Source organism: Doryrhamphus excisus, chromosome 2, assembly GCF_030265055.1.
Source record: "Doryrhamphus excisus isolate RoL2022-K1 chromosome 2, RoL_Dexc_1.0, whole genome shotgun sequence".
NCBI lineage: Eukaryota > Metazoa > Chordata > Actinopteri > Syngnathiformes > Syngnathidae > Doryrhamphus > Doryrhamphus excisus.
The window spans coordinates 29870794-29880648 of record NC_080467.1 but is presented as its reverse complement, the minus strand read 5'-3'; the positions used below and the strand labels follow the sequence as shown (position 1 = coordinate 29880648).

General features: G+C 47.3%; 2 protein-coding genes across 3 annotated transcripts in view; both read left to right on the top strand.

Annotated features, from left to right (window-relative positions):
- Positions 1 to 354: 354 nt before the first annotated feature.
- LOC131109578 (uncharacterized) lies at positions 355 to 6886 on the top strand. The gene is made up of 3 exons (XM_058061743.1): positions 355 to 363; positions 5354 to 6481; positions 6824 to 6886. The coding sequence occupies exons 1-3, from the start codon at positions 355 to 357 to the stop codon at positions 6884 to 6886; spliced, it is 1200 nt and encodes a 399-aa protein (XP_057917726.1).
- The window catches only part of mrpl11 (mitochondrial ribosomal protein L11), a 51752-nt gene continuing 43653 nt past the window's right edge, over positions 1757 to 9855 (top strand). The window contains exon 1 of one of the 2 annotated variants that reach the window (XM_058058841.1): positions 1757 to 1883. The gene's annotated coding sequence lies outside the window, so the exon portion shown is untranslated. The remainder of the gene's footprint in view (positions 1884 to 9855) is intronic. The other variant, XM_058058852.1, reaches the window with a different exon arrangement.

Below are 9855 nucleotides of genomic sequence, written 5' to 3'. Positions count from 1 at the left end.
GTGCTGTTATTGGCCTGGGGGCCGCACTTTGAACACCCCTGTACTTGGATGAAAAAAAAAAAAAGTCGTCTGACAGTTCATGTGAGGCAGCAATATTCATTATTTAGTACTTTTCATAGCTCGAGGCAATCCCTAAACAAATGGTGATAAAAAGTACATGAAGCAAGCGAGCGTATGGAAAGGAGGGAAAGAAAAGAAAAGCATGAATAATAAATCATCCCAGCATTAGCTCTTGTTTGGCTTTGTTCACTTGGGTCACACGGGACGCAACCTCCAGGCAGCGACTCTTATTTAGTTCCGAGTGGCCGAGTCCCTGCTTTTTCATCATGGGAATGTCCAGTAATTAATTGCGGGATGATTCAGGTCCGGGTCACCTCAGGGAGATTATTAGAAAGCGTGTCATTCTTCATGTTTTATTGTTTTTTTGACTACAGGGTTGTCCTGCAAGAAGGGCACGATTGGGAATCTCGTATCGGCATCTTAGCCTCTTGGGATGTTGATTTCTTTGTTTCAGCCTCCGCTAATAAATGTTCAATATATGGATGATTTCCTCATGAAAATACAGCAACTTCCATAACTGACATTCACAATATCATGTAGCGCCTTAGCTAACTTGCTCCAACAAAGTCCCACAGCAGTTGTATAGTGTCCTTACATCATGCCATGTCTGTATTTACATCTGGCCGTGAAGAAATTAGCAAAAAGGCAAACATGCTAACAGTTATCATGTTAACACCTAGCATGATAGCACTGGGTACCGAAAGTGCAAAGGCAGTTCTATAGTTCTACATCATGCGACATCTCCATTTGCATGTAGAAATGAGTAAATGAGCTAAAAAGCTAACTGTTAGCATGCTACCACCTAGCAAGAAAGCACTAAGTACAGGAAATTCAAATATGGTTCTATAGTGTCCCTGCGTCACCCCTTAGCACCAGTATTTGCATTATTTGAGACATGACAGAATTAGCTAAGATGCAAATAGTTAGCATGCTAGCTGCAAAAGTGCCAAGGCTGTCCTATAGTGTCCCTACATCATGCATGTGTGTATTGGCGTTTAGACATTATGCCATGCATGTTTTTGCATGTCAATATATGTAAGTACCTTAGCTAAAATGCCAACAATTAGCATGTACCTAGGTGTATACCACCTAGCAAGTTAGCAATATGTACCGAAAGCGCCAAGGCGGTTAAATAGTGTCCTTACATCATGTCATAACTGTAAATAGCTGTATATACGTGGGCAAACAGGCTAAAATGATAGCATGCTAACAGTTAGCATGCTATCATCAAACATGCCAAGACTGTCCTTCAATGTCCCAACATCATGCCATAGCTGTATATAAATGGGTAAATTGGCTAAAATGTTTGCATGCTAACTGTTAGCATGCTATCATCAAACATGCCAAGACTATCCTTCAATGTCCCTACATCATGCCATAGCTGTATATACCTGTATATACATAGGTAAATTGGCTAAAATGATAGCATGCTAACTGTTAGCATGCTATCATCAAACATGCCAAGACTGTCCTTCAATGTCCCTACATCATGCCATAGCTGTAAATACCTGCAGTATATACATGGGTTAAATTGGCTAAAATGCTAGTGTGCTAACAGTTAGCATGCTATCATCAATAATTTGCAGTTTTATCATTAAAACCCAGTCCACAGTCTCAAATAAAACCTTCTAATACCAAAATGAAGGTTGGGTGAATAATGAAACAACAGAGCTGATGCTCATTGCGTGTAGTGGTTCTCCAGGCCGCCGGGTGGCGCTGCGGGGACGAGCAGCAGCAAATAAACAAGCGTGGTAGAAACCAACATGTCTGCGCCCTGAAGGGTAGCAACGCGAACGGCGACCAACGTTAGCGTAACCAGGCAGGTAAGACTTTATGTTGTTCCTTTTCAGGGTGTCGCGGGTGCTTTTTGTGTTTGTGTTTTGTGCTCCGTTGTGGTCTTTTATTTGGTCGAATGTGCGGAGTTGACGTGAGAGTCAGGTTAGCTTTTGACGTCTAATGTGACTCGGTTTAAAATGAATGAGCGATAATTGGTTCCTAGTTGTGTTCCAATGTCATGGAAGTGTTTTTGCTTCGATGTTTTTTTTAAGGACATCTGCTGCATTTCGGATTACTTTAGCTCTGCTATTGGAAGTATTCTTAGCTCCTTTTAATTAAAGCCTTTTCGGGTCTTAACGTATTACATTTCCCTGTCTAGTTCTACTATATTCACCGAACATTGTTATTTTATTAAACAACTCATTAAAAAAGACGCACTAAGCACATAAACGCAACAGCAAGCTGTAGTTGCCTAGCTTCATTTCTGAGGAGTGACATAATGACATGGATATAAGACGACGTGTCTTTTTCAACCCTAAATTAATCTTACAATAACATTTTGAGACACCTATATGTGTCGATGTGTGAGTGACGGGTAGAAAAGCTCTCCTGAGGTAGAAGTGGTTTGGTGGTGGGTTTACATGTCTACATTAGTCATAATTAGCCGGCCTATTCCAGGGAATTATGTCATAGCGATAAATCCGACAGCATTAAAAAATAGCTCAGATAACTGATCATAAAAAAAATGACAAGTGTGGCTGAGGAAATCAAACGCTCATTTTTTGTTAGCGCTCCTTTGTAAAGAAAACACTTTAGGAGGAAGAACATTGTTCCAAATGCACCACGATGAGGGGCTAATCTGTTTGAAAAGGTTCCCCAGAGACCTCCGTGGCGGCACACTGGGTGCTCGGAGCGTGTGCCCGAATACGGTGCACCTTGCTGGGCCACATCAGGTGCCTCCTCCCCCTCTATAGTCTGGTTCTCCTGGTGGTAGCCATGTCATGATGGCTTTGGTTGATGAAATCCTAATTTGTTCCAGTCCAGTCGCCCCCCCCCCCCCCCCCCACACACATATTGCACTCTCATCTATATAACACATTTAAAAAAAAAACACTGTTAAGTTTAGAATAAGTAAATAGGAGAGGCTAACTGGTTAACTGGAACCAGTTGAGCTCGATAAACAAGGATGGATTGTATGTATATGTACACTTCCGTGAGGTGAGATTCCGCGTTTGACAAGAGCCTGGGATAGTCTTGGTCCCTCGTTCTGTTTGGGTTTTCCATGGAAATTTGACAACTTGACCGGATATATGCAATGTGGTGCTAGCAAGACATCAGGCGGCCGTATGAACATTTGCTTCTTGATTTTTATCAGGCTAAAATGTCAACAATTAGCATGTACCTAGGTGTATACACCTAGCAAGTTGTACTGCAATATGTACTGAAAGCGCCAAGGCAGTAAAATAGCTTCCCTACATCGTGTCATAACTGTATATACCTGTATCTACATGGGTAAATCGGCTAAAATGATAGTATGCTAACTGTTAGCATGCTATCATCCAACATGCCAAGACTGTCCTTCAATGTCCCTACATCATACCATAGCTGTATATACCTGTAGTATATACATGGGTAAATTGGCTAAAATGATAGCATGCTAACAGTTAGCATGCTATCATCAAACATGCCAAGACTGTCCTTCAATGTCCCTTCGTCATTACATAGCTGTATATACCTGGAGTATATACATGGGTAAATTGGCTAAAATGATAGCATGCTAACAGTTAGCATGCTATCATCAAACATGCCAAGGCTGTCCTTCAATGTCCCTACATCATACCATAGCTGTATATGCCTGTAGTATATACATGGGTAAATTGGCTAAAATGATAGCATGCTAACAGTTAGCATGCTATCATCAAACATGCCAAGGCTGTCCTTCAATGTCCCTACATCATACCATAGCTGTATATACCTGTAGTATATACATGGGTAAATTGGCTAAAATGATAGCATGCTAACAGTTAGCATGCTATCATCAAACATGCCATGGCTGTCCTTCAATGTCCCTACATCATACCATAGCTGTATATACATGGGTAAATAGGCTAAAATGATAGCATACTAACAGTTAGCATGCTAACAGTTAGCATGCTATCATCAAACATGCCAAGACTGTCCTTCAATGTCCCTACATCATGCCATAGCTGTATATACCTGTAGTATATACATGGGTAAATTGGCTAAAATGATAGCATGCTAACAGTTGCTATCATCAATCATTTGTAGTTTTATCATTGAAACCCATTTCACAGTCTCAAATAAAATAGGCTATTTTGTGGTGTTGAAGGTGCCTTCAAGTGCAATGTAGCGTTAAAGCTATGAAATACACACGGCAGAGTGGCTTGGCAGCCCCCCCCCCCCCCCCCCACACACACACCCCCAACCACCCCAGTCCAGAGGCTGTTGTGTTTATTTAGCTTCACATACTCGGCCATTATCATAAATATTTGATTCCCCATTGACCTTGAATGTAGCGACGCAATGATGAATAGTCGTAATAACAAATATGAATACTAGTTATGTCACATCAAGAGCAGCGTGTCGACATGAAGCATCATAATAGAAAAGTTGTTTTGAATGTGAAAGCTGCACGGAGACGAGGCCAAAGCGTGCGGGAAGCTCGATGCGCTCGCTGTTGTTTTAGCGAGTGGATGCTAATTACGAATTGAATGCGCTCAAGGCCGTCATGAAGCTTCGTTGGATTTTATGAATAAGACTCAATCAAAAATAAGTTAGCTCGCGGTAACGATACCAAGACCGCACAAGGACCTTGAAGACTCCATCTTCTCGGGCTCCGTGACGGCTCGGCTGGAAGAAAAGCTTGATGTCGTTCCGCCAGACTGGACTCTCAGGCAGTTGTCACACTCGGCTTGGCGTTTGTGAAGAGGGAACTTTATATAAAGTCGCAGCCTTTTGTGTCGCCGCAGATGACTGATGCTTCTCCCGAGAGTTCAATCATTGGAATTGCAGACGGGATTGCTATTGGTCTTGTGAAGTCCAGACAGAGTATGTTCAGAGCCGAGACGACCCCCATCCATCGCCTCGGCCTCATCTTCATTTTTCCTCCACGCTACATTTGCACTTTTTTTTGAGACTTCAATATCAGCGCCGTATCATCCCTGCAAATATGTTAGCATGTGAGGGTATGTAGATCAATAATGCTATCTGCCCCAATGGCTGGACAGGGCAAAAAAAATAAAAATGTGACAAATCAAGTCAATCTAAGTAAATAAATATTTCTTCAGTTAAAATGAAGCAAAATGCAATCACAAGGTTCAAAAAGAATAAATAATACAAATAATAAAAAATACAAAAGATCATATTCACAATTGCTCACTTGTAAACGTTAAACTTAAAGAGGAAGGGCGTTGTAGCAACCCCCCCCCTGCAGTGAGGAGGGGGGGGGGCCCATCGTCCCACCTGAAACACCACCGCTGCAGCGTTGTGCCAAAAGTTTGCCAGAGACCTTTGTGGCGGCACACTTGCTGCTCGGAGCGTGTGCCCCGGGTACAGCACACCTTGGTGGCTCGATGGCGGCTCCAATGGTGGCTTCAGTAGGGGCTCCAATAGGGGCTCCAATGGCGGCTCCAATAGGGACTCCAATGGCGGCTCCAATAGGGACTCCAGTGGCGACTCCAATAGGGGCTCCAATAGGGACTCCAATGGCGGCTCCAATAGGGGCTTCAGTGGCGACTCCAATAGGGGCTCCAGTCGCAGCTTCAATAAGGGCTCCAATGGCGGCTCCAATGGCGGCTCCAATAGGGACTCCAATGGCGGCTCCAATAGGGACTCCAATGGCGGCTCCAATAGGGACTCCAATGGCGGCTCCAATAGGGGCTCCAGTGGCGGCTCCAATAGGGGCTCCAGTGGCGGCTCCAATAGGGACTCCAGTGGCGACGCCAATAGGGACTCCAGTGGCGACGCCAATAGGGACTCCAGTGGCGACGCCAATAGGGGCTCCAGTGGCGGCTCCAATAGGGACTCCAATGGCGGCTCCAATAAGGACTCCAGTGGCGGCTCCAATAGGGACTCCAGTGGCGGCTCCAATAGGGACTCCAATGACGGCTCCAATAGGGACTCCAGTGGCGGCGCCAATAGGGACTCCAATGACGGCGCCAATAGGGACTCCAGTGGCGGCGCCAATAGGGACTCCAGTGGCGGCGCCAATAGGGACTCCAGTGGCGGCTCCAATAGGGACTCCAGTGGCGGCTCCAATAGGGACTCCAGTGGCGGCTCCAATGGCGGCTCCAATAGGGACTCCAATAGGGGCTCCAATAGGGACTCCAATAGGGACTCCAATAGGGACTCCAATAGGAACTCCAATAGGAACTCCAATAGGAACTCCAATAGGGACTCCAATAGGGACTCCAATAGGGACTCCAATAGGGACTCCAATAGGGACTCCAATGGCGGCCCCATTGGCGGCCCCAATGGTGCCTCCAATGGCGCCTCCAATGGCGGCTCCAACGGTGGCTCCATGGCGGCCCCCCCGGCTTCTCACAGCATGTGTCCCAATATAGTGCACCGAGCCGGGCTACAGCAGCTGCCTCCTCCTGCTGTATACTCTGGTTCTTACCTCCAGGTCCAGTTGAGTCTAAGTAAAAATAGTAGACATAAGAAAGGTATGTGTACCATATCGGCCATGAGTATTGTTTATGTGTTTTGTATACATTTGGTTAAAATATATAATCATATTGGGATACCTTGTACTGTATATGAAGAATATATCTCCGTGCATGAAGAATATTGTTCCTTTTTCCCTGTTTTGAGTAAAAGTGTCCCAGTCAGCCGCCATGACGCTCATTTTGATGTGGAGTAGTAGCTGTTTGTGACATCCTGTGATCTGCCAATCAAGCGTGATTGTGGGGGAGGGAATGTTATTTAAAGAAGCCAGTCAAGAAAACAGCCTCCCAGGGATTTGCAGGAAGTGGAATTGTGCTCGCTGTTCGAGTTCGGGGCTCCTGGTTTTGAACTGGGGATGCAGTGATGGGCGATGCTGATGCTGATGCTGATGCTGATGCTGATGCTGATGCTTCTTCTTCTTCTGCTGCTGATGCTGCTGCATTCGTTATTTTTTTCACACAGCCATGCGCTCGCTAAATGTTTTATATCTCCGCCGTGGTCTCCTAACAAATGGCACATCAGCCATCTGGAATCAAACACGATCTGCACAAAACTGCCGTGTATTTTTTATGACCTCTTTGGACCCAAACGGTTGGTGATGAGTGAGGGCGACCCCCCCCCCCCTTGATGATACTCCATCACGCTTGTCATCCTAAGTAGTTTCTTTTTAATACCAAAATATCCTTTGATGGAACGCTGACATAAGTACTTGTATTCAGTAGAATACAAGTAGTATGAATACAACACAGTACTGCATGAAGGCGACTGAAGTAGATGGGCACTCTTTAGCGTTCATAGAAATATGAAAATAATGGTGGAATCATTCATAACGTTAAGACTCACAAGCATCGGGCTCGATTCCAACTTTATTGACAAAGGTGATTTGTGTTGCTACAGGAAGTCAATGCGCAGTATTGCAGTAGTATTGCAGTATTATATGATATCGTCAATGTACCTGTCCATGGATATCGAACCTTGTTGGTGTTTTTTTTTTTTTTACAGGGCTTTGCATGCATTGTTAGCTTCCTCATGCTAAGTGTGTTCTCAGAAAAGGGAAAAATAATAAAAATAATAACTTGTTGGGAAAAAAAATGTTGGAAAGACATCAACGCCGGCGTTTGAGAGTCGGGTTAAAGCAGGTAGCGGCGGTAGCGGCGGTAGCGGCGGTAGCGGCGGTAGCGGCGGTAGCGGCGGTAGCGGCGGTAGCGGCGGTAGCGGCGGTAGCGGCGGTAGCGGCGGTAGCGGCCCAGTTGGACGTGATGAATGCTAACGTGGTGGAACAGCACACGACGGTCGTTTTGGGACCGGGGTCCCTCATCCCTCACCGGTAGCGGCGGTAGCGGCGGTAGCGGCCCAGTTGGACGTGATGAATGCTAACGTGGTGGAACAGCACACGACGGTCGTTTTGGGACCGGGGTCCCTCATCCCTCACCGGTAGCGGCGGTAGCGGCGGTAGCGGCGGTAGCGGCGGTAGCGGCGGCCCAGTTGGACGTGATGAATGCTAACGTGGTGGAACAGCACACGACGGTCTTTTTGGGACCGGGGTCCCTCATCCCTCGGCGGTAGCGGCGGTAGCGGCGGTAGCGGCGGTAGCGGCGGTAGCGGCGGTAGCGGCCCAGTTGGACGTGATGAATGCTAACGTGGTGGAACAGCACACGACGGTCGTTTTGGGACCGGGGTCCCTCATCCCTCACCGGTAGCGGCGGTAGCGGCGGTAGCGGCCCAGTTGGACGTGATGAATGCTAACGTGGTGGAACAGCACACGACGGTCGTTTTGGGACCGGGGTCCCTCATCCCTCACCGGTAGCGGCGGTAGCGGCGGTAGCCGGCGGTAGCCGGCGGTAGCGGCGGTAGCGGCGGTAGCGGCGGTAGCGGCCCAGTTGGACGTGATGAATGCTAACGTGGTGGAACAGCACACGACGGTCGTTTTGGGACCGGGGTCCCTCATCCCTCACCGGTAGCGGCGGTAGCGGCGGTAGCGGCGGTAGCGGCGGTAGCGGCGGTAGCGGCGGTAGCGGCGGTAGCGGCGGTAGCGGCGGCCCAGTTGGACGTGATGAATGCTAACGTGGTGGAACAGCACACGACGGTCTTTTTGGGACCGGGGTCCCTCATCCCTTGGCGGTAGCGGCGGTAGCGGCCCAGTTGGACGTGATGAATGCTAACGTGGTGGAACAGCACACGACGGTCTTTTTGGGACCGGGGTCCCTCATTCCTCGGCGGTAGCGGCGGTAGCGGCGGTAGCGGCGGTAGCGGCGGTAGCGGCGGTAGCGGCGGTAGCGGCGGTAGCGGCCCAGTTGGACGTGATGAATGCTAACGTGGTGGAACAGCACACGACGGTCTTTTTGGGACCGGGGTCCCTCATCCCTCGGCGGTAGCGGCGGTAGCGGCGGTAGCGGCGGTAGCGGCCCAGTTGGACGTGATGAATGCTAACGTGGTGGAACAGCACACGACGGTCTTTTTGGGACCGGGGTCCCTCATCTTGGAGTGCTTCTCATGAGGCTTTCCAACTCCTTTCCTCGGTCAGATGTTCAAGTCCGTGGCCTTTACCGAACAAAAGGCTGCCCTCTACAGCGAATGGGACTTCCCAGAATTCCCCGCTGCCGACGAGGCGCTCCTCGGCGCCGTGGGCGTATATTTAGTATTCACAGCTTCTGCTCGTTTATTGAGGTCTCTAATGACTTTCAAGCGTTTGTGCCAAGACGGGCAGGGACATGAAATTGCTTTTATGGTTTTGTTAGTTGCTATTTTGCTTTGCGTATCCAAGGACAGCAGCTCGTCTCCAGGGCTTCCCTCTTCCTCTTCTTCTTCCTCCTCCGCCGCCGCTCCTGCTGCGGCGAGGACGTGAGCTGCTGGCAAAGTACGCTGCATTTAGGGGGCGTGGCCAAAGTTCCACGTGTGGAACGGTGGCGATATTTAATCGATATTTATCGCTTTTTTCCCCCCATTTCCGGTGGAACCTTGGTTAGTGTTTTTCAGTTAATGACCACTGATGCCTTTTAGTACCTGAAGGTAAAAATAAATTGAATATATCCCTTTTAATCATCATTATTATTAATTTTTTTGCATGTCAAACTATCATTGTAAAATTATGAAAACGTGTTTTTGGCTTTTTGGAATGGATGAATTAAATTTGCATTGTTTACGGCAAAAATGGATTCAGTTAACATCCGTTTGGAAGCAAATTAGTGTGGAGCAACTTAGTGACGGGGTGTCGTGAGATCGAGTTCACGAGAATGAGACAAAACGAGATTATTACTTTTAAGGACAGTAAAAAAAAAAAAAATTATTAAAAATAATAAAATTTTTGACGACGTTATCCGACCACCAGACAGG

Coding starts and splice junctions, on each gene's coding strand:
- LOC131109578 (XM_058061743.1), top strand. Junction 6,482..6,823: donor ACTCTGGTTCTTACCTCCAG/GTCCAGTTGAGT, acceptor AGGGATTTGCAG/GAAGTGGAATTGTGCTCGCT.